At 36.3% G+C, this 24,179-nt stretch overlaps 1 protein-coding gene across 4 annotated transcripts in view; it reads left to right on the forward strand.

The window, feature by feature from the left end:
• Positions 1–8: 8 nt before the first annotated feature.
• INTS13 (integrator complex subunit 13) overlaps positions 9–24,179 on the forward strand; it is a 33,815-nt gene continuing 9,644 nt past the window's right edge. Inside the window, exons 1-10 of one of the 4 annotated variants that reach the window (XM_012739521.3) lie at positions 9–496; positions 1,516–1,757; positions 3,794–3,868; positions 12,425–12,627; positions 13,039–13,119; positions 16,176–16,266; positions 17,558–17,686; positions 19,220–19,304; positions 23,751–23,840; positions 24,019–24,126. In XM_012739521.3, coding sequence (XP_012594975.2) covers positions 1,527–1,757; positions 3,794–3,868; positions 12,425–12,627; positions 13,039–13,119; positions 16,176–16,266; positions 17,558–17,686; positions 19,220–19,304; positions 23,751–23,840; positions 24,019–24,126 — 1,093 coding nt within the window. In that variant the 5' untranslated portion in view covers positions 9–496; positions 1,516–1,526. The remainder of the gene's footprint in view (positions 497–1,515; positions 1,758–3,793; positions 3,869–12,424; positions 12,628–13,038; positions 13,120–16,175; positions 16,267–17,557; positions 17,687–19,219; positions 19,305–23,750; positions 23,841–24,018; positions 24,127–24,179) is intronic. The other 3 variants (XM_076007551.1, XM_076007549.1, XM_012739524.2) reach the window with 3 other exon arrangements.

The raw sequence follows: 24,179 nt of genomic DNA on the forward strand, positions 1-24,179 counted from the left end.
GACCGGGTGGGTGGGCCTTACGCTTAGGGGACCGTAGCTGGTTTAGCGGGCGCTGTGGTTGGTACTTCGCTGTTGGGGAGGCTTTTAAGTTGCCCAGATAATCCTTCCCAATGGGTGACTGGGAAAATTAGAGGACAGAAAATCTCGAAGGCTGGAGGCATTTTCTTCCCTCTTGGCTCCGCCCTCTTCCTGTTCGGCGACTTGGGCGTCTGGCCCTCTGAGGGGGAAGGGAAGCTTGGCGGGGCTGCCGAGGAGTGTTTTGCGCACGCGCAAGCCCGAGTATGTGAGTGTGCACGCGCACTCGCGCGCTCCTGCATTTAGGAAGCCTGGGAAGGACCGGTGTGCTAGGAGATGAGTGGGGACAGCGTAGTCCCCAGTCTGTGCTACCAGACACTCCTGACTGTGCGCTGACTCTCCCCACCCAGCCAGCAGCCTTTTCCAGAGAGGCTGTGGTCCATAGCCTCTGTTCGTTTTCACTGCAGGACCAGGCACGAAAGTAAGCGAACCTCGCTCCTGAGGTCTTCCCTATCCACTCACCTTGTACTTTCCACCCCCCACCCTCCAGCAAAGTGTGTCTAGGTTCTAGACTCTAGAAGGTTTCTCAAGAGTTTTGCATGAAGGGGAGATGCGTGTGAAAGCAGCAGAAGAGAATAGCTGGATTGTAAAAAGTCAGTTCGTTTTGGTGAACACTTTAGCTCTGCTTACCATGTGCTTTTCGAATGTGGATTGTCTATTCAGTATAAGATTTTATTAGCGAAGCAAGAGAGTTCCATATGCTCTGTTTTTATAGGAAAAAGTTTTAAAAGTTCCTCTTCCGCACCAGTGTGGTGGTAGCAACTAAATTTTTCTGGTCTACGAGGTAAATTACTGTGTTGTTTCAAAAGCTAAGAAGGAGAGTGAATTTGGGGTCTTTATCCTAATGCAAGAACCCCGATATGCAGTTATCTTAGGAGATGTTTATCATGTATTTGGCCTTTCCTTTCGCTGTCACTTCTCCTTCCTGTTAATTCCTCCCACCCCTCCATCCTCCTTATTCAGAAGTCTTGAAACGTTTTTCATGGAGGAAAGCCCAAAAATGCTGGTTTGGGGGCTTTATATGTGATTGATGTCAATTAGCAAGAATCCTCAAAAGTGTATTCGAAGTGTAATTTGCCATTTATTATGTTTCGTGTATATGAGGTAGTCAGATACAATGTATGTAAAAATGTTCTCTTCTAACAGTTTTAAGTTCATTCAAAAAGCAAGAAAATATGTATCGACTATAATTTTGCCTGTACCTGGTAGAGTGACACCCTAATATGGTGTCACATAGGATAAACTGAATTTATACAGTTGCTTTCTGGTCATGACCCCATTAAATCTTGCGTTTTGTTGGACAGATTTTTTTTTGAACACATTATTCATGTTCCCTACCAACTCTTGAGGAAAAGACAATCTTCTTGAGAATATTAGAAATAATTTAAGATATTAAATGTTGTATATAAACACTTGGCTGATATATTTTTCCCCTTACAGGTTAAAACAAAATGAAGATTTTTTCTGAATCTCATAAAACAGTATTTGTTGTGGATCACTGCCCTTACATGGCAGAATCATGCAGACAGCATGTCGAGTTTGATATGCTGGTGAAGAATAGAACCCAAGGAATCATTCCTTTGGCCCCTATATCTAAATCATTGTGGACTTGCTCAGTAGAATCTTCCATGGAATATTGTAGAATAATGTATGATATATTTCCTTTCAAAAAGCTGGTGAGTGTGAAGTATAAACAAAATCATGATTTGGGGGATGTACTTAACTGCATAAATACAATTTTTATATAAGAATTTGCTATATGTTAGGCTTATAACTGTTTACTACTTAAAAATGTACATAGAACTCCCTTTGGGGATTAATATATTATGAGTATTTAATTTGGGCTAATAATAACAGCTGACAATTATTGAGCACCTACATGTGCCAGGCATGTTCCAAAGTGCTTCTTATTTATTAACTTCTTTAATTCCCACAATAGTCATATCAGGTAGGTACTATAATTATTGGGGAAATATTCAAAGTATATAATATCATGAAACAGAGGCTGACCGTGGAGAACTGTTTGCAGCCCAAGCAGAAGGAGTGTTGACTGTAAGCAGTTTATCAAATTATGCTGGTATGTACCAGCTAAATATCTGTCTTGTTTATTACTGCCATGTTGTAGATGTGGAAACTGAGGTAAAGAGAAGAAACTTGTCCTAAGTCACATAGCTAGTTAGAGGCAGAACCAGAATTTGAACCTAATTTGGCTGCTTGCACTTTTGGTGAATATATACTAAACTGCTATAGAATATGGCCATATTAGAAAGAAATGCTTTTAAGATTGCTAAGTGGAAATTTACCAATAAGAGAGAAATTGATGATTAATAGCAATTCAATTAAAGATACCTTATATTTCAGTATTTTAAATGTCTTATTTTGGGAAAGTCATTTGGTTCTCAATGGATGATTTGCTTTTTGTCTCACTTGGAGCAGCTAGGCTAAAACTTAGCTAATTCTTTGACTGGCAAAGGTAGGGCAGTAACAATGAAGGTGAACATGGAGAGTCCAATATTATACATTTAGATTTATTTGAAATTAAAATGAAGTCTTTCTTAAAATTTTTATGCATCATATACAGAATAAAAAATAGGTAATGGGAGGAAATTTAACATAGTGATTTAAGGCAGAGGCTTTGGGACAGACCCTGGCATCTTTAGCTGCCAGTGGTGTGACTTTGATGATATTTCCTCTTCTCCCCAAGCCTTAGTTTCTTCCCATGTAAACATAACACCTTCTTCCTGTTGTAAGATTTAAAAGAGGTAATCTAAAGTAGCTAGTAAAATATTTGTTAGATAAGCTTTAGGAGAGAAGACCAATTATCAGACTTTTTCCTTAGGGAAGGAAAACTAGTATTTCATAGGTATGTAGGAAAAAAGATCATATAGGTTATATCATATTGTCCAGGGGTAACAAATCTCACTCTCCTCCCCAAAATGAATAAGATCATCATCATCATTTGATATATTTTCTAATGTGTTCTTTGTCATCATTATCATCTTACCCAATAGTATATTTTCGAACTCCTGACCTGGAGCAATCTGCCCATCTTGGCCTCCCAGAGTGCTAGGATTACAGGCGTGAGCCACCACGCCCGGCATCCGATAATATTTTTTAATTTGCATTTTAAGACATAGAATAAAGTCCAAATCCATTATTTCGGTTTTCGGTGTCCTATATGATAATGGTTGCTGCCTGTTTCTCTGAGTTCATCTCCTGCCCCTCCGCCTGCCTTTTGGGGCACCCACTTAGAGGCCTTTACATTTCGTGTTTGCTGTACTTGGAATTCTCTATTCCTGGCTTTTATGCTGGCTAGTTTCTTTTAGTTTTTTTAGATTCCCCTCAGTTGCCACTTCTATTGGGAGCCCTTTTATGACTGCCCAATCTAAAGTAGCTATCCAACTTATTTTTCATAGCCATTTACCACTGTCTGAAATTATCTCGTTCATTTGTTTGTATTCTTCCTGAAGTGCCCTTTTGCCTTACTACTCTTCCCACCCCCGACTTTCTCCCCATTGTGAGTGACAGGACTGTTTTAGTCATCACTGTATTCCCATATCCCCAGTGCCAAGAATAGCACCTGGCATGTACTAGGTATTCTATAACTATGAAATGAATGAATGAATCAAACCAGTGTTAGACATTTCATATTATTTTAAAATATGGTGATTGGGTGAAATTAAAGTTGAATACTAATTGTTTCTTTGAAATCTATTAGGTGAATTTCATTGTGAGTGACTCTGGAGCACATGTTTTAAATTCTTGGACTCAAGAAGACCAAAATTTGCAGGAGGTATGGTTAGATTTTGAGATGTGACCATTTTTGTAAATTATCTAAATGTGGTAATGCTTTTTAAAAAATGTTTAAAATTTTTTTATCCCTGTGGTATTTGCATATAGTTTTAAAATGCCAAGTAATATTTTTTTTTTTTTTTTTTTTTTTTTTGAGACAGAGTCTCGCTTTGTTGCACAGGCTAGAGTGAGTGCCGTGGCGTCAGCCTAGCTCACAGCAACCTCAAACTCCTGGGCTCGAGTGATCCTTCTGCCTCAGCCTCCCGAGTAGCTGGGACTACAGGCATGCGCCACCATGCCCGGCTAATTTTTTTTTATATATATATCAGTTGGCCAATTAATTTCTTTCTATTTATAGTAGAGACGGGGTCTCGCTCTTGCTCAGGCTGGTTTTGAACTCCTGACCTTGAGCAATCCGCCCGCCTCGGCCTCCCAAGAGCTAGGATTACAGGCGTGAGCCACAGCGCCCGGCCTGCCAAGTAATATTAAAAGAAAAACAGCTATCTCCATTCCAATCTTTCACTACTCCCACACAGCAAACTTTTCAACTCTTTAGCTGTTCTGGTATTTACTTTCATGTTTTTAAATAAAATGTTATTACTCCTATTTCTTGAATTCTCAATTTAAATGTTATCTATCTATTTATTTATTTAATGAGACAGAATCTCACTCTGTTGCCTGAGCTAGAGTAGTGGTGTCAGCCTAGCTCACAGCAACCTCAAACTCCTGGCCTCAAGCAATCCTTCCGCCTCAGCCTCCCGAGTAGCTAGGACTACCGGCATGTGGCACCATGCCTGGCTAATTTTTTTAATATATATATATTCTTTAGTTGTCCAGCTAATTTCTTTCTATTTTTTTAGTAGAGACAGAGTCTCGCTCTTACTCAGGCTGGTCTCAAACTCCTGAGCTCAAACCTTCCAGCGTGGCATCCCAGAGTGCTAGGATTACATGCATGATAAATGTTATCTATTTATCATTGTCAGTGAGGATTTACCTCTTTTATATTTACCCCTCACCCATGCCTCTATGCCTACCTCCTTTCCTTATTTTCTCAATAGTGTCATATCAGAACTTTGGGTTAGTTCAAAATTCCATGTTTGCATTATAATGTCTGCATAAAGTACTATTCACTGCTAAGCCAAGTAGTATATGCAATTATTTCCTTGTATTAGTAAAACTTTTTGTTTATTCCTAAAATTTATCATTACTTTTTTTCCCTTCATTTCTTAGTTTTCTGAATATCTGTTGATGCTTTTCCTCATGTCTCTACAAAACTGCTCAATCAAATTTGATTTTTTTTCCACTCTGAAGAACTTCTAGAGCACAGTCTTCAGCTGCAGTTGAACTGGCTGCTGCTTTCTAGGCCCACTTCACTCCTGTTATCCTCCTCTTTTCTTATTTTTCAGATCCCATTTTTTTCCCTCTCTTTTTTATATGTAATCTTTTGTTTTGGTAGAGTATAACCTCCAGAATTCCCGAAAGTTACCCTGCCCTTTATTGATACTTTGGGTATAGACATTCCACTTTGGAAATAACTTTTTCCTCAAAATTTTGAGGCATTATGTATGCCACTGTCATACAGCATCCAGTGTTGTTAAGAAGTCCAGTATCATTTTTCTTCATAATTATTCTCTGAAAGCTTTTAGAATCTTTTCTTTCCCCCTTCATGTTTTGAAATTGGTCAATGATATGCCTTGATGTTGATGTTTTCTCATTCATTGTGCTAAGCTTAATATTCTTCAGTTCAGGAAAATTTCCCTATATTGTGTCTTTGATGTTGTTGATGTCTCTGCGTTCTGTGTTTTTCTGGAATACCTATTAGTGGGATATTGGACCTCCTGGATTAAATTCCTTATTATTTTTCTCACTGATAATCTCATTGTTCTACTTTCTTGAGCCTTTTAACACTTATATGGAACTATTTATTTGATTGTATTTCTTATTTCCAAGAAACTTTATTTATTGACTAATTATGTCCATTTTTGTCATATCCTTTTCTTGTTCTATGGGTATAAATTTTTGTACGTGAGGGTATTAACTATAAATAATTTGAGGTTTTCTTTTGTCCCGCTGTGTTCTCAGAGTTCTTTTCCTATTGAGGCTTTTCTTATATGTGTGCTGATATTTAGCTATGCAAACTTGTTTAAAAGCAAGACACTAAACAGCAGAGTAGAAAATCTACATGTTGTGGGATCAGTATTGCTCTGGATTTCACTGTGGTTTAAGATGATTGTTTTCACTAGGGAACTTCCAAATGTCAGAGTTGCCAGATCTTCTCTCTGGGAATGTTCAGGGTCTCCAGAGCACATCTTTCACTCCTTTACCTGTATGAGATAAACTTAGTTGGCAGCCTTTGGGGAGGCCGGGGAGAGGAGATAGGTTCTACCATTCACTAGGTAGACTTCTCAGGTTGTATTTAATCTTTCTGTTTTTGTATTTTGCTGTCTGATATAGTAGTTAGTAGGAACATGTAGCTATTTAAATTTAAATTAATTAAAATTAAATAAAATTAAAAATTCAGTTCCTCTGTAGCATGTGCCATGTTTCAGATGCTCAAGAAGCAATACATAGATACCGGCTATTGTATTGTAGAGCACAGATAGAGAAAGAACATTTCCATCATCACAGAAAATTCTGTTGGACAGTACTGATTTGATGTCTTACCCTTACTCTTCGCTGTGCTTTGTGGTATCTGTGCTTGGTATTGGTACCTGTCTGGTTCAGTTCAAGGAATGTGATTCTGTGTCTGTGGGAGTCCGGGAGAGGTAGTCACTTACATGGGTAGAGTGTGAGTTAGATCTGGGAGTCAAGTTGCTCCTCAAACTGACTTCAGTCTATTCATAGTTTTCAATATCTTGCCTCACCCCTGTCTTGTGTGGTCCTTGGTGCCTCCAATTCTTGAACTTGTGCTGGATTCTGCAGGGCACATCATCTTGCCTTTTTTCTTCTGTAGACACTTTGGTTTCAGCTTATTCAGTCCTGTTAAATTCATCCCACTCCTTCATCTATTTTTATACATTCTTGTTGACATTTCTCTTGTTTGCTGTTGCTCTTCCATTCTCTACAAGTTTCTGGGTTTATGCTTTTTTTTTTTTTGGTTTATGCTTTTTAAAAATTAAATTCTTCAGTCTGGTTTTAGTAGAGGGAGCAAAAATAAACTTCTGCTCAGTCCATTACATTTATGTTTTGTTAACTTTTTTTTTTTTAAAGGATTTTAAGTTTCTGGTAGCTTATGTTCTTTGCCATTATTTAGTGGGATAGGAGACTTTAGTCTACTAGGTTCTTAACTGATAAAAATGAACAACATGGGCGATAGGCGTTAGTGAAATATTTGAACACATTATTTGAATTATTTCATGTTATAACTTTTCTTTGAATGGGTGCTCTGCAATGGAAATAATCCTACGCAAGGTGAGTTTTAAATGGAACAATTTTAAAGAAAATGTGTTCATTGTAGTGTTTGGTATTGAAATGTTTATGATTAGTATTATAATATCTAAACATATCCAACTTTTCATTCTTTTCAGATAATTTGCTCAAAGGGTAGGCTTTTATTGGTTTGGTTTTACACTTAACATCACTCCAGAATGTTCTTAATATTCTTTCATTACTTGAAAAAATAATTTTAAGAGTTCCATACATTACCTCTGTACTGACTCTTTGAAATACAGTCATCCCTTGGTATCTGCAGGGGATTGGTTCCAGGACTACCCAAAATCTGCGGGTATTCACGTAGTTGGTCCTGCAGAACCCTCATGTACATAAAAGTCAGTTCCTGCATATTGTATTTTTGAACCAAGTTTGGTTGAAAAAAAATTCGTGAATAAATGGACCTGTGCAGTTCAAACCTGAATTGTTCAAGAATCTATTGTACTGTGTAAGAAACTTGAAGCTTTCTAGTGGTGTATGAATAAAAATAAGCACAAATTTGTCTAGATCTTTATGGCACCTCTGCAGTCTGCAGTGCAGTAAAGGTGTGCATTTGATAGGCATGCTGATCATAAAAGAGTTGCTATTTCTATTTTCTCTGTATTTCTGAAGGTGAAGGCACATGATATCCCATTCATCACTTTTAAATTGTGAACAGGGGGAAACTCCAGTTGTGAAGGCAACTATATTGCAAATCACTGGTGTTCAAGAAGATACAAATCCTAACACTCTGGGAGGCCAAGGGCATGGATCCTTTGAGCTCAGGAGTTTGAGACCAGCCTGAGCAAGAGAGAGACCCCCCCCCCCCATCTCTACTAAAAGTAGAAAGAAATTAATTGGCCAACTAAAAATACATATAGAAAAAATTAGCCGGGCATGGTGGCGCATGCCTGTAGTCCCAGCGACTCGGGAGGCTGAGGCAGGAGGATCGCTTGAGCCTAGAAGTTTGAAGTTTCTGTGAGCTAGGCTGATGCCACAGCACTCCAGCCTGGGCAACAGAGTAGGACTCTGTTTAAAAAAAAAAAATAGAAGATATGAAAAGAATTTACATTTTATATAAATTATGTATAGTCTCATCTATATTAACAGATTTAATGTTTAGCTTTGTTTATCCATGTCACACCTTTCCCTAGTTGTTATGGGTAATCAAAAGTAACAGGTGAAGTATACTGATTGTAGAATAATTGGGCTGGAAGGATCTCAGTCATCCTTTGCTTCAACTCTTCCTTGCTGGTAAAAGAACTGAGGCCCACAGAGGGTGGAGGTGGTTTGACTTACATAGACAGGTCCAAGGCCTTTTCTGTTATAGCACATAACTCTATCCTATACAAAAAATTGTGCGACTTCAGAAGTTTTAATCTTTTAATCTGTTTGTCGGCTAAATTTATTTAATTTTTTAAAAGATTCTAATTTCAAACTTTAAGATTGAAAATGTCACACTAATGTGGGACAGGTCCTATTATTATTTTGATTTTCAGATTAGGAAAAGGGCCAGAAGAGATTGACCAGGATTCCACAGCTAATAATAAGCAGAGCCAACATTTCAATCCAGGTCTATCTGACTTTAAAAGTTAAGAGTTTTTTTCTGCTGCTTTCTCCAACACCACAACATTCCTCTCTTAAAAAGTTATTTTATACATAGGAGCTTCTCCTATGTACTAGGGACTTCATAAGGTGTTTTAGAGACAGTATTTTCTTCTTTTTTGATCACTTTTTATGAATAGGTAATACTCACGTATTTTAAAAATAAATTTTTATATTTATACATACATGTACACATAGTATACACATATGTGTGTATATGTAAGTAAAAGGTATACATTGACAAGTTTCCCACTTTTCATCCACTGACCCAATAACTGGTGTGCTAGAGTGTGCTCAGTTTAGGAGAGCTGAGTTGGGGCATCTCTTACCAACTTTGCATTCAGTGGTACCACATGTGTAGCTTGAGGTTGGCCATGGTGGGAGTACTTAGCTATAGAAATCGACACATCAGTGCTTTTGGTTTTTATTGAGAACCAGTTTACCTGCATATCACTATTTTTCCCTCACCACTATTAGTTTTTTATGGGTCCTGCCAGAGTATCTTCATGTAGTCCCATACTCCCCAGCCATTGGACATTTCATATGAATAACATCATACAATATGTGCCATGTCTTAAGCATTCTCAATGTTTTCAAGGTTCATCCATGTTGTGAAATATATCAGTACTTTGTTTGTTTTTATGGGTGAATAATATTCCATTGCGTGGATATACCGTATTTTGTTTATCCGTTTGTCAGTTAATGGGCATTTGGATTGTTTCTGCTTTTTGGCTATCATGAAAAATGCTGCTGTAAACATTCATGTACAGATTTTTGTGTGGAAATATGTTTTCACTCCTTTTGAAAGTGTAATTGCTTGGTAATTTACTGACTTGTATTTAACATTTTGAGGAACTACCAACCTGCAAAGTGGCCATACCATTTTACATTCCCACCAGCAGTGAATGAGGGTTCCTATTTCTTCATATCCTCCTTAAGATTTGTCATTATCAGATTTTTAAATTGTAGTTATCCAAGTGAGTGTAGTGTTATCTTACTGTGTTTTCTATTTATATTTCCCTAATGACAAATCATGTTGAGCATTTTATCATGCTCTTATTGGCCATTTGTGTATCTTCATTGGAGTAATGTCTACTCAGATCCTTTGCCCATTTTTAAATTGGGTTGTCTTTTTATTATTGAGATGTAAGAGTTCTTTATTCTGAATACAAGTCTCTTGTCAAATATATGATTTCCATGTATTTTATCCCATACTGTGGGTTTTGTTTTTACTTTCTTAATGGTGTCCTTTGAAGCACAAATTTTTTTTTTGTTTTAAGTCCATATTATCTATTTTTTATTTTGTTGCTCGTGCTTTTGGTGTCATAGTTAAAAATCCTTTGCTAAATCAAAGGTCACAAAGATTTAGCCCTACATTTTCTTCTAAGAGTTTTAACAGTTTAAGCTCTTACATTTAGATCTTTGATCCATTTTGAGTTTATTTTGTATATAATATGAGATAAGGGTTATATTTTTGCATTTGGCTATCCAGTTGTCCCTGTGCTATTTGTTTGTTACAAAGGCTATTCTTTTCTCCATTGAATGGCCTTGACACCTGTGTCAACAATTAGTTGACCATAGACTGTGACCATGGTTTTATTTCTGGATTCTCAGTTCTATTCCATTGCTCTATATGTCTAACCTTGTGCCAGTACCACACTATCTTGATTTATTATTGTTTTATAGTAAGTTTTGAAAACAAAGTATGAGTACTCTTACTTTGTTCTTTTTCAAGATTGTCTTGCCTGTTCTGAGTCACTTGTAATTCCATATGAATATTAGAATCAGCTTGTCAATTTCTACAAAGAAGTCAGCTGAGATTATGATAGGGATTACAGTGAATCTATAGATCAATTTGGGTAATATTGCCATCTTTTTTTTTTTTTTTTTTTTTCTTTGGAGCTCATGTAGTTTGATAATATTGCCATCTTAACAATAAGTCTCCCAATCCATGAACATGGGACATTTTTCCATTTATTTGGATCTTTAATTTCTTTCAACAATGCTTTGTAGTTTTCAGAGTATAAATTTTGCATTTCTTTTGTTAAATTTATTCCTAAGTGTTTTATTTTTTTTTGATGCTACTGTAAATGGGATTTTTTAAATTTCATTTTTAGATTGTTCATTACAAGTAAATGGGAATACAGTTGGTTTTTATGGCTTGATCTTATATCCTGCAATTTTCCTGAACTTGTTTATTAGTTCTAATAGTTTTTTTTTTGAGACAGAGTCTCACTGTGTTGCCTGGGCTAGAATGCTGTGGCATCAGCCTAGCTCACAGCAACTTCAAACTCCTGGGCTCAAGCGATCCTCCTGCCTCAGCCTCCCGAGTAGCTGAGACTACAGGCATGCGCCACCATGCCTGGCTAATTTTTTCTATATATTTTTAGTTAACCAATTAATTTCTTTCTATTTTTTTAGTAGAGATGGGGTCTCACTCTTGCTCAGGCTGGTTTCGAACTCCTGACCTTGAGCAATCCACCCACCTCGGCCTCCCAGAGTGCTAGGATTACAGGCATGAGCCACCACGCCTGGACAGTTCTAATAGTTTTTTAGTGAATTCTTTAAGATATTCTGTATAGATCATGTCATCTGCACCATAGAGATAGTTTTACCTCTTCCTTTCCAATTTAGATTCCGTGTATTTCTTTTTCTTTCCTAATTGCCCTGGCTAGAATCTCCAGGTAAGATAGAAGTGGTAAGAGTGGACATTTTTGTTTTGTTTTTTATGTTAGAAGGAATGCATCCAGTGTTTCATTATTTTATTTATTTATTTATTTTGAGACAGAGTATCACTTTGTTACCCAGGCTAGAGTGAGTGCTGTGGCGTCAGCCTAGCTCACAGCAACCTCAAATTCCTGGGCTCAAGCAGTCCTTTTGCCTCAGCCTCCTGAGTAGCTGGGACTACAGGCATGCGCCACCATGCCCGGCTAATTTTTTCTATATATTTTTAGTTAGCCAATTAATTTCTTTCTATTTATAGTAGAGACGGGGTGTCACTCTTGCTCAGGCTGGTTTCAAACTCCTGACCTTGAGCAATCCACCCACCTCGGCCTCCCAGAGTGCTAGGATTACAGGCATGAGCCACCGCGCCCGGTCCAGTCTTTCATTATTAAGTATGATGTTATCTGTGGGTTTTTCATAGGTGCCCTTTATCTGCTTAAGGAAAGTTCCCTTCTGTTCCTAATTTATTGAGTGGTTTTTTTCCTTTTTTTTCCTATGATGAAAGGGTCTTGGATTTTGTCAAAGGCAAATGCTATTTCTGTGTTTATGGAGATGGTCATGTGTTTTTATTTATTTTATTGATATGATGTATTACAATAATTGATTTTTGGATATTAAAACAACCTTGCATGCCTGGGATAAATCCTACTTGATCATGGTCTATAATTCCTTTTTGTATGTTGCTGTATCTTGTTTGCTAGCATTTTAAGGATGTTTTTGTTTGTATATGGAAATTACATTGGTCTATAGATTTCTTGTGATTTTTTTTGTCTCTCTTGCATATACTCTTGTCAACATAATTGTTTTCCCTCTTACTTAGCTAATGGCAGCCTTAGCTGCTGTTGGGCCTCCTAACCCTCGGGCAGATCCGGAGTGCTGCAGTATTCTTCATGGTCTCGTTGCAGCAGTGGAAACCCTCTGCAAAATTACCGAATACCAACATGAGGCTCGTACTCTACTCATGGAGAATGCAGAACGTGTTGGAAATAGAGGACGAATAATCTGCATTACTAATGCGAAAAGGTGAGATGTTAATTATAGTAGTTCTTCACTGAGGGAATTTTAATGTCCTATTGCAGTTTTTATTTTAAAAAGTAGGGGCAGTGTTTAACAGTTAAGCATACTGCAGGTGTCCTTTCTGATTTTTTTTTTTTTTTGCCTTATTAAGGCTGTTTATCCAGTTCTAGAGTAAAGGCTCATCTGAGTGAAAACAGTTTAGATTGTTATCGTGTAGTTCAGTCTGACTTTTCTTCCTCACTAGTTTTTCAGCTAGTTGTTTGGTGTTAAGAATGAACACACTAAAGACACATACTTCAGTCCTTATTGACGTAATTTTAAATGTTGGTAACAAGGTAATACAGCTTGATTTGTGTTTTTAATTTTTTCTCTTACTGTTTATTCCTTTAAGTTTGTTATATCTTTTTTACGTCACAGTGATAGTCACGTGCGAATGCTTGAAGACTGTGTCCAGGAAACAATTCATGAACATAACAAGCTTGCTGCAAATTCAGATCAGTGAGTATAATTCATAAGTGTAATGAATATGTTCAATTTCATATATGTATTTCATTATAATTATTTCCAATAATTTTAAAGTGATTGTAGCATTCCCTTGAATTCTCTATTAATCGCAACAAATTAGTCTAAAAAAAATGTATGTTTGGCCGGGCGCGGTGGCTCACGCCTGTAATCCTAGCTCTTGGGAGGCCGAGGCGGGCGGATTGCTCAAGGTCAGGAGTTCAAAACCAGCCTGAGCAAGAGCAAGACCCCGTCTCTACTATAAATAGAAAGAAATTAATTGGCCAACTGATATGTATATAAAAAAATTAGCCGGGCATGGTGGCACATGCCTGTAGTCCCAGCTACTCGGGAGGCTGAGGCAGGAGGATCGCTCGAGCCCAGGAGTTTGAGGTTGCTGTGAGCTAGGCTGACGCCATGGCACTCATTCTAGCCTGGACAACAAAGCGAGACTCTGTCTCAAAAAAAAAAAAAAATGTATGTTTGATCAGAAACTTTTCTTTTTCCCTTTTTCCTTTCACTTTAGAATTTTATTTTTCCCCATAGGAAAGGTGATCAGAGGGATAAAATAATAAATAAATTTATAATGCATGTTTGTTTTGGTGGTTCATTCTCATAGTCTGTGTTACAAATTTATAAAATGTTCAAATTGTTGGTAGCATTATTCGGTATATAGCAAATCTAAACAACTAAGTGCACTGTGTGAATTTTTTAAAAAGAAAAAAAGCTATTGAAAAGGAAAACGCTTTTTCCCCCTCTATACTCACACCAGTACTTATGTGTGACCAAATGTGTGGATTTTTTCCCTGTACCAGCCAGTTCTCCAACTCTTAGGATACCAATGAGGTGTCCTACAATCCAAATTTTTTTTTTTTTTTTTTTTTGAGACAGAGTCTCGCTCTTTTACCCAGGCTAGAGTGCTGTGGTATCAGCTTAGCTCACAGCAACCTCAAACTCCTGGGCTCAAGTAATCCTTCTGCCTCAACCTCCCGAATAGCTAGGACTATAGGCATGCGCCACCATGCCTGGCTAATTTTGTCTGTATATTTTTAGTTGGCCATCTAATTTCTTTCTAATTTTTTAGTGGAGACAAGGTCTTGCTCTTACTCAGGCTGGTCTCTGAACTCCTGAGCTCAAACCATCCACCACCTTGGCCTCCCACAGTACTAGAATTACAGGCATGAGCCGCCACACCCGGCCCTACAATCCAATTTTGACACTTCTTGAAGTTAGTGTAGACCCTACAAGTTAAGGGCTCTTAGTTCCAGACAACTGCACCCCGCTTCTGACACCATTCTCAAGTAGTCGGTCCATAGTTTACTCACGCTTCTGTCCGACTTGGCTATAAATTGGGTGTTCCCATGACCCCTGCTTATGTTTGATAATTTGCCATGATGGCTCACAGAACTTGGAAACACTCAAGTTTACTGATTTGATAAAGGACACAAATGAACAGCCAGATGAAGAGGTATATAGGGTGAAGTCTTGAAGGGGTCCCAAGCTCAGGAGCTTCTGTTCCTGTGGAGTTGGGGTATGCTACCCTGCCAGCATGTAAATGTGTTTACCAATCCAGAAGCTCTCCAAGCCCCAAACTTTAGAGAATTTATGGAGACTTCATGTAGACATGATTGATTATTAACTCAATTTCCAGCTCCTCTCCCCTTCCTGGAGGATGAGGGAGTAGGGCTGAAAATTCTCAATCTTCTGATCATTACTTGGTCTTTCAGGTGACCAGCCCTCATCCAGGAGCTGCCCAGGATCCTACCAAGAGTTGCCTCATTAGAGCAAAAGATGCTCATATCACCCAGGGAATTCCAAGGGATTTAGGAGTAGTGTGTCAAGAACTGGAGTCAGAGACCAAATATTAGAGCAAAAGATGCTCCTAGCACCCTTAATACTCATGAAATTACTAGAGTTTTAGGAGCTACGTGGCAGGAACTGGGGGTAGAGACCAATATGTATAGTTCTTACTATGTCACAGCTAGTAAAGATATGTTTGAAACAATTACAATGCAGATTCTTTTAGATTGAATGATTATTAATTTTCTTAGGTGAGGTAATGGTATTATTATAAATAGGATTATTCTCACTAGGAGAAGAATGCTGAAGTATTTAGGAGTAAGTATCATGCCGTCTGCAGCTTACTCTCAGTTTAATTTTAAAAAACAGTATACACCTATTTAGATATAGTGTATAGAGAAACAAATGCAGCTAACAGTGAAATCTAGGTGAAGGATATATAGGTGTTCATTGAATAATACTTTTCTTTCAACCTTTCTGTAGGTTTGGAAATTTCAAAACAAAAAATTGGGAGAAATTTTTAGTATTACCAATCCTGTATTCTTGAAAATAACCAATTATAAGTAATGGTTAGGTTTTGTCATTAAAAAACATTAGAAGTAGGCCGGGCATGGTGGCTCACATCTGTAATCCTAGCACTCTGAGAGGCCAAGGTAGGAGGATCATTTGAGCTCAGAAGTTCGAGACCAGCCTGAGCAAGAGCAAGGCCCTGTCTCTACTACAAATAGAAAGAAATTAGTTGGACAACTAAAAATATATAGAAGAAAAAAAATTTAGCCAGGCATGGTGACGCATGTCCATATTCCCAGCTATTTGGGAGGCAGAGGCAAAAGGATTGCTTGAGCCTAGGAGTTTGAGGTTGCTGTGAGCTAAACTGACACCACAGCACTCTAGCCCAGGCAACAGCGTGAGACTGTGTCTCAAAAACAGCAAAAAAAACCCACCAGAATTAATACACAATATATTCATTTTCTCTGTGGCAGTTATCCATTGAAAATTACACTTAATTATATGAATTTTCTCTTTATCCTTCACACATAGAAAATTTATTTTTGCATTTGAATTAATATACTCATTAAAAGTTTACATAAGTATAATTATATATACTTTCTAATACTTAGCTTTTGTGTTAACAGTAATATCTGATTATAGCAATACACTGTTTTAGCATATTAATGTGTTAATAGTTTACCTGTCTGAATTCTTTACATACTATGTATGGTAATATTTTAAGTGAAAAGTTTGTCTTTAAGTCTCATGCAGATTCAAAAATGTGAGCTGGTCTTGATCCATACCTACCCAGTTGGTGAAGACAGCCTTGTTTCTGATCGACCTAAAAAAGAGGTAAGTGTAGAAATAGAAATTCATTGTGAGTTATTAATTATAAATACTGATAAAGGTTAGCATTAAAATGATCATATTGCCAATATTTTCTGCCACAAAAATATTTAGAGTTTCAAAGCAAACCTTTATGGCAAAACATCTAAGTTGGTTCTTTATGTAATAATAATTGTAGATTGTAAAGTGTTTTCTGTTTTACTTGTGTTTTGGTATTTGTTTATTTAAATAAAATGTGTTTCAACACTATATACAGTTTGTATTGTTTCTAAAATTTTAATTATCTTCATGAATTTCAGTTACTTTAATGACTTTTTATTCTATAAAAATCTTTTTTCCTTAGAAAAGCAATATATTTTTTAACAAAAATACACTCTGATAATAAAGAAATTAGTTTTATACATTAAGAGAGGGGAAAACTTACTTTCCAACCTTGGTTTTACTTTTTAAATAAGTTGGAGCAATTTTAAAGGAAAAGATGATTCTGTTGATTGTTGAATGGATTCACATCACAATATTCTCTATCAGTGATGTATGTTTAGAAATACAGGTATATGTATTTATATAGTTACATTAAATGTATATGTTCTTATGTTCTGGTTTTTCATTTTGCATGATTTAATATAAACATGTCAATTATTACGTCTCTGAATTTTTATAGTTAAGTGGTCCTTTTAAGTCACTATCACTATCATTGTGGTTTTAGATAGTTTCCTGTGTAAGCCCCCTTTTAACTTTTTTCTGCCTCCTTTGAAAATGTGGCAATATGTTTTTTACTTTGTGATAATGAAAAAAATATTTATAATAAATGTTATTGTCCAAGAATGAGTAAAATTTTGTGTCATCTTGTAACTTTTGGCTCTCTTATTATTGTTGATGAAATGAGATGTTTGTAGTGATTTCCACATTCTTTATTTTTATCTGCAGGGTTTTAAACTCTCCACAAAATAATATACTTTTTCTGCGGTATTTCTGTGGGCTATTTCAAATCCATTTTGCATATAGATGAATAGAAGTAAAAATTATAAAAACATATATTGTATATATTTTGTATATATTGTATTCTCCAGTGGCTCACAGTTTCTGGGATATAGTAAACTCTGATTAATACATGTTATGGAATGTATGAACATTTATTGCTAAAATAATAATCATGGCTTATTTGTGGACCTTTTTATTTTTTCCAAATTCTAAAAAGTAAAAACACTCAGTTTTTGTGGATTGTAATAAAATATTTAGCAGTAGGTTACAATGAGTTAATATTTTGTGGGTTATTTTTTTGCATACTTTTCTGCAGTTGTCCCCAGTTTTAACCAGCGAAGTTCATAGTGTTCGTGCAGGACGACATCTTGCTACCAAACTGAATATTTTAGTCCAGCAACATTTCGACTTGGCTTCAACTACTATTACAAATATTCCAATGAAGGTAGGTCTTTTTCCCACTATTTTGAAAGCTCTGCTTTGCTTTTAAAATATTTGTTTGACATGTATTATTTATTTTAATTGAACCTTTACTTTTTCTCTCCATACCATATTTTCTGTTTTGCTAGCCCACATTCAGTGTCTTTGACCAGGTCAGTAAATACTGAAAATCAACAAGAAAGGATCACAGAACAAAATGCTGTAGTTTTCTTACTAAAAAGAACATGTTATATGAGCTTTTTTCCCCTTAATTGTGTTGTCTTTTCCCTCAAAATATAATTTCTATTTTAAATTATTTTTCTGTGATTCTTTTCCTGACAGCTGTGTTACTAGATTTTACTTATGTTGCATATTCTAGTAGATCTTTTATTTTCTATATCTTTGTTCTTGCTCACCCACTGTAAAGGTGTTTATAGCTAATAGGTCTCACTAGGGAAAAATAGTTCATAGTTGTAAATTAGTTTATTACTCCGTAGCTGAAAAACCGTAGATGTGAGTCCTATGATTTTACTAATGGATTTTCTTAGGAGTCTATTGCTAGCTTTTCATTTTCCTTTTATTAGCATTAAGTTGTCTAAGGGCTAGCATAATACTTGGCCCACAGTAAGCTTTAAATGAGTTTTTACTGAGTGGAATTGAATTTAATTGTATTGATTGTGTCCAAAACTATAGAGTAGCCACTATATCTAAAAATTCACCTTGGCTTAACAGTTCAGTTTTCATTTTTTTGCCATACATCATGAACAATAAATTGCATGAGAAATATAATCCTTTCATTATTAATTTCTTCCTGATACTACTGGCCGCTTTTTCACTAGCAAGTTTAGGCTTATCCCATAGAACCTTTTGGCTACAGAAGCAATTAACAAGTAAGATAACATACTAAGTATACTTTAATATATATATGATTTTATATAGTATAAGAAAAATACTCTGAAGGTAACAAAGACTTTACCTATTACATTTGACCATATTTGTGTGCTACTGCTGTGACTCTTCAATCTTTGTCTTTTTTGGTAAATAGATAATGCTGAAATTCCTATTTACTATTTAGCAAAAAGAAGTTGCTAAACTTGTTTATTAGTTTGTATTTGCTATTTTATATAATTGGTGTTTGCTATCTCACTGTAGGTATTTAAAGATGCTAGTTCTTCTTTTTAACAACTATGTTACTTCAATTTATGTAAATTATTTCAATTGCATTATATTTGTGTATAAAAAGTATTGACAAGACAATACATTAGAAGTAAAAGAAATTTCCAAAATTTCTGGATTATTCATCTATGTTAATTCTGACATGATGTAAGAAAATTATTAAATATTTTGTTATCTATATATTGCCAGTAGTTTTTAAATACAGTTCATATTGCTGTGGAAAACTATTGCATCTTTAAATAGATTATCCCACCATTTTATCTAATTATTTTTGAATGTATTTGACCTCATTTTTAAGCAAAAATCAAAATGAATAATTAATAATTTCATTATTTTGAAAGCAAAACCAAGTTATTTTAGATGTTTTAAATTTTGCTTCAAGGAAGAACAACATGCCAATACATCTGCCAATTATGATGTGGAGCTACTTCATCACAAAGATGCACATGTAGATTTCCTGAAAAGTGGTAAGAAACGTTTGAAAGTATTATTTTGTAAGATCTAACATATGAAAGCATATTACAGTAGTCCCCCCTTATTCTTGGGGAATACGTTCTAAGACCCCAGTGGTTGACTGAAACCTCAGATGGTACTATATACTGTATATACTGTGCTTTTTCTTCTACATACATACCTTTGACAAAGTTTAATTTATAAGTTAGGCACAGTAGATTAATAACAATAATAAAATAGAACAATTACAACAATATATTATAATAAAAGTTATGTGAATTTGGTCCCTCTCTCAAAATATCTTATTGTATTGTACTTACCGTCTTGTGATGATATAAAATGACAAAATACCTATGTGATAAGATGAAGTGAGGTGAACATTATGGCATTATGACATGGCATTAGGCTGCTATTGACCTCGAACAGAAGCACTACAATGCTGTGACAGTGGATATGATAACCGAGAAACCTACTAATGGTAGGGTAATGTGTACAGCATGGTTATGCTGAACAAAGGAATGATTCATGTCCCAGGTGGGACAGAGTAAGACAGTGTTAGATTTCATCCTGCTACTCAGAGCAGCACACAATTTAAAACTTATAAATTGTTTATTTCTGGAATTTTCCATTTAATATTTTGGACCGTAGTTGACTGCAAGTAACTGAAACCACAGAAAGTGAAACAGTGATAAGGGGGAACTACTGTAACAGCTCTGAGTTCTTCATTAGATAAATTTGATTGACTTTAGTTCATTCCTTTTAAACTTATCTGTCAGTATCACCTATTAATGGCCATGAAGCTAATGTTCCTTGGATTTTGGGGAAAGACTAAGCTAATGGAACAAATACTGAGAAAGATAGCTCTGTCTTTCTTAAACTTATGAATTTATTCAAACTCATGACATAGTTTCTCTTTTGGTGGCAGATGACCTTAAGAAAGAGAAAAGAACAAGAGCAAACTCAAAGGAGTGATTAGACTTACAACTTGTCTGTATAAAAATTTTGAAATTTAAATTATTTTGTTTCCTCTGAAAATTATTTCAATCAGTCAATCTCATCTCCAAAACTGGTTTCTGCACTTATGTCAACTTGATTTAGAAGAGAAGACCATGGTCTTAGGAGAAGAGTTTTAGCTAACGTTTTGTGACCAGCTGGCAAGTCCCATGTTATTAGATTTCAGTTCATGTACTTATAAAGATGCCGGATTAGGTAAACTGTAATATTCCATCTAATCCTAAAATTCAAGGAAGTTTTAAGATTTGAAGGTCATTTGAAAAGTCTTTAAGCTATGACATTTGGTTGTATCATTTAGAATATTTGTATGTAAATTGATGCTATCTAGGAATTAAATGGCTTACTTTGATCATGTTGTTTGCACTATTCTGAAGTATAATTATGAGCCAATCATAACATTTGTTATTCGTCTAAGGACTCTTAGAATTGACCTAATGGGTTGCCAACAATAGAAAAACTATTCTGATAAATGGGTATATTAATATTTAACAAAGGAATATAGAGAACTTGTTTTTGAAAATACAGTATGTGGAACTTAGTATGAACCTGTGAGTTGTTATCAATTTTTAAAAGAATTGTTTTTAAAACTTGCAAAAGATGTTTAATATATCCTTTGTTTTTTTTTTTTTTTTTTTTTTTTTTTGAGACAGAGTCTCACTTTGTTGCCCAGGCTAGAGTGAGTGCCGTGGCGTCAGCCTAGCTCACAGCAACCTCAAACTCCTGGGCTCGAGCGATCCTTCTGCCTCAGCCTCCCGAGTAGCTGGGACTACAGGCATGAGCCACCATGCCCAGCTAATTTTATATATATATATCAGTTGGCCAATTAATTTCTTTCTATTTATAGTAGAGACGGGGTCTCGCTCTTGCTCAGGCTGGTTTTGAACTCCTGACCTTGAGCAATCCGCCCGCCTCGGCCTCCCAAGAGCTAGGATTACAGGCATGAGCCACCGCGCCCGGCCTAATATATCCTTTGTAACACAACATATGTCTCTAAAATAGTTGTTGACTTGACCTGTAGTTGTGTGTATTACATGTGCACACATGTGTAAAATGCTCTTGTAGCAGTAGGAACAGAGTACTTTGGGAATGTGGAGGAGGCTGCATGTGATTATGCCTCTAAGGGTTAGGCAAGCTCTACTGAGGAGGTGACAGTAGAGCTGGATCTTGGTGAGTAGGCTTATACGTTAGCTCAGTTATCTTACCTAAACTCCAGATCCTTATATTCTACTGCCTAATTGTATCTCGCAGATGTCTCTCAGGCACCTAAAACTCAATATGCCCAAAGAAACTTCGTGGCTTTGCCACCTGAACTGGTCTAATATTCCGTCTTTCAGTGAGTGGCCTGTTGTCTATCCAGTTATATAAGACAGAAACCTCTTGCTACTAAGTATCTCTCAAATGCAATCCACATATGCATCTCCACTACCATTAGCATCTCCCCAGTCCCGCCTGTTTTCTTACCCAGTATTCCACAGTAGCCTCCTAAATGGCATATCCCCTCTTCACCCTCTAGCTAGAATAACTTTCAGAGTGCCACTCCTGACCATGTTCCCATTAGCTTAAAACCTGCCAAGGCTTTTCTGTTGCCCTTACAATAAAAACACACAACTGTTTAAATGTCTTACCAGGCTGGGCGCAGCGGCTCACGCCTGTAATCCTAGCACTCTGGGAGGCTGAGGCGGGTGGATTGCTCCAGGTCAGGAGTTCGAAACCAGCCTGAGCAAGAGCGAGACTCCCGTCTCTACTATAAATAGAAAGAAATTAATTGGCCAACTAATATATATAGAAAAAATTAGCCGGACATGGTGGCGCATGCCTGTAGTCCCAGCTACTCGGGAAGCTGAGGCAGGAGGATCGCTTGAGCCCAGGAGTTTGAGGTTGCTGTGAGCTAGGCTGACACCACGGCACTCACTCTAGCCCCGGCTACAAAGCAAAACTCTGTCTCAAAAAAAATAAATAAAAAACAAATAAAAAAATAAATGTCTTACCAGACCCTGTATTTTCTAGCTCCTCCTTTCTATTCTCATCTCAAAACATGCTCTTCCTCTTTCTGTGTTTTAGTCTTGCATATCTGATATTTTTCATGCTCCCTCCTTCCACAGTGTCTTAGCATTCGCTGTTCCCTTTGCCTCATTACTCTTTCCTCTGTTTCTTTAATTTCTATGCATCCTCTTATAATGCAGATCAATCTTCACTTCTCAAGGAAGCTTTCCCTGATCTTGGAATAGGTCAAATCCCTCACCATACACATCTCCTTCAAAGCTTTGTCAGCTTCATAGTTGTACTTTTGTTTGTTATTATTTGACTAATACCTCCTTATATATTTTCTTTCTAGATCCCTTGGTTTATGTTTCTTCTAAATAAACTCATTGGGATTCAGTATAATTAGTTGCGCATTTTAGATTTCATAACCTTTCTTGAGTACTTAACTATGTTATTTTATCATTTAATGGTGTGGGCAGGAGGGATTAGTTGTAGATACTTGAAATTTAAAAAAATTTTTGCTGCTGATTTTAAGCACAATGACCTAAATCAGTGGTCCCCAACCTTTTTGGCACCAGGGACCAGTTTTGGGGAAGACAGTTTTGGGGGGGCGGGGGGACTGGTTTTGGGATGATTCAAGTGCAGTACATTTATCCTGCAGTCTGACCTCTCTGCTAATGATAATCTGTATTTGCAGCCACTCTCCACTGCTAGCATCACCGCCTCAGCTCCACCTTAGATCATCAGGCATTAGATTCTCATAAGGAGCGCAGAACCCAGATCCCTCGCATTCTCTGTTTACAGTTAGGAGTCTCTCTCCTATGAGAATCTAATGCCTCTGATCTGACAGGAGGCGGAGCTTATATGGTGATGCAAGCAATGGGGAGTGGCTGTAAATACAGATGAAGCTTCTTTGCTACCTCACCAACAGCCCACCTCCTGTTGTGTGGCCCGTTCCTAACAGACTGTGGACCACTACTGGTCCACAACCCAGGGTTTGGGAACCATAGCCCTAAGTGATTAATTAATGAGGAATTTGGAGGAAAATTATATATTTATTTTAATCAGAGTTATATCCATACTCTATTTCAGCATTTTTCTTGGGGACTTTATAAAAAAGATGCTATCCTAGAGGTATTTTCTTTTATGGAGTTTAAACTCTAGGGTAAATCAGGGGTAAACAATATGAAATTTGTGATCTATTTATTAATGTTAATGTTTCTCTGACATATTTTATTGTTTTTAAATGAACTTTTAATTTTAGAATAGTTTCAGGTTTACAGAAAAATTGCGAAGGCGGTACAGAGTTCTCATTACTCCTTACCCAGCTTGCCCTATAATTGCTTTTTTTAGCTTTTATTACTATTTTAATTACCACATGATAATTGTACATATTTATGGGGTATAGTGTGATATTTCAATACTTGTGTGCAATGTGTAATGTCTCTGACGTATTTTTGAAGGTGATACCCACTTAGGTGGCAGCAGTAGAGAAGGCCCGTTTAAAGAAACGATAACACTAAAGTGGTGCACACCAAGAACAAATAACATTGGTAGGTATCTAAAAATAATTAGAAGAGAAAAGAATAAATCAAAAGGTTCTTAAAGTATTACATAGGGATTGGTTAATTATTTTTGAATTTTTGTTTTTCATTATTTTGGGGCTCAATGAACAAGTTTTTAAATTTTCTTTTAATTGTGGGACTATTTCTTTATATTCTTTCAAATCAGTGTTTTCTTCTATTTCAGAATTACACTATTGTACTGGAGCTTATCGAATTTCACCTGTAGATGTAAATAGTAGACCTTCCTCCTGCCTTACTAATTTTCTTCTAAATGGTAACTTTCATTTAAAGATTTGGACTGAAGTTATTATAAGTGAAATCATTAGT

This window comes from Microcebus murinus, chromosome 10, assembly GCF_040939455.1.
Source record: "Microcebus murinus isolate Inina chromosome 10, M.murinus_Inina_mat1.0, whole genome shotgun sequence".
NCBI classification, from domain to species: domain Eukaryota; kingdom Metazoa; phylum Chordata; class Mammalia; order Primates; family Cheirogaleidae; genus Microcebus; species Microcebus murinus.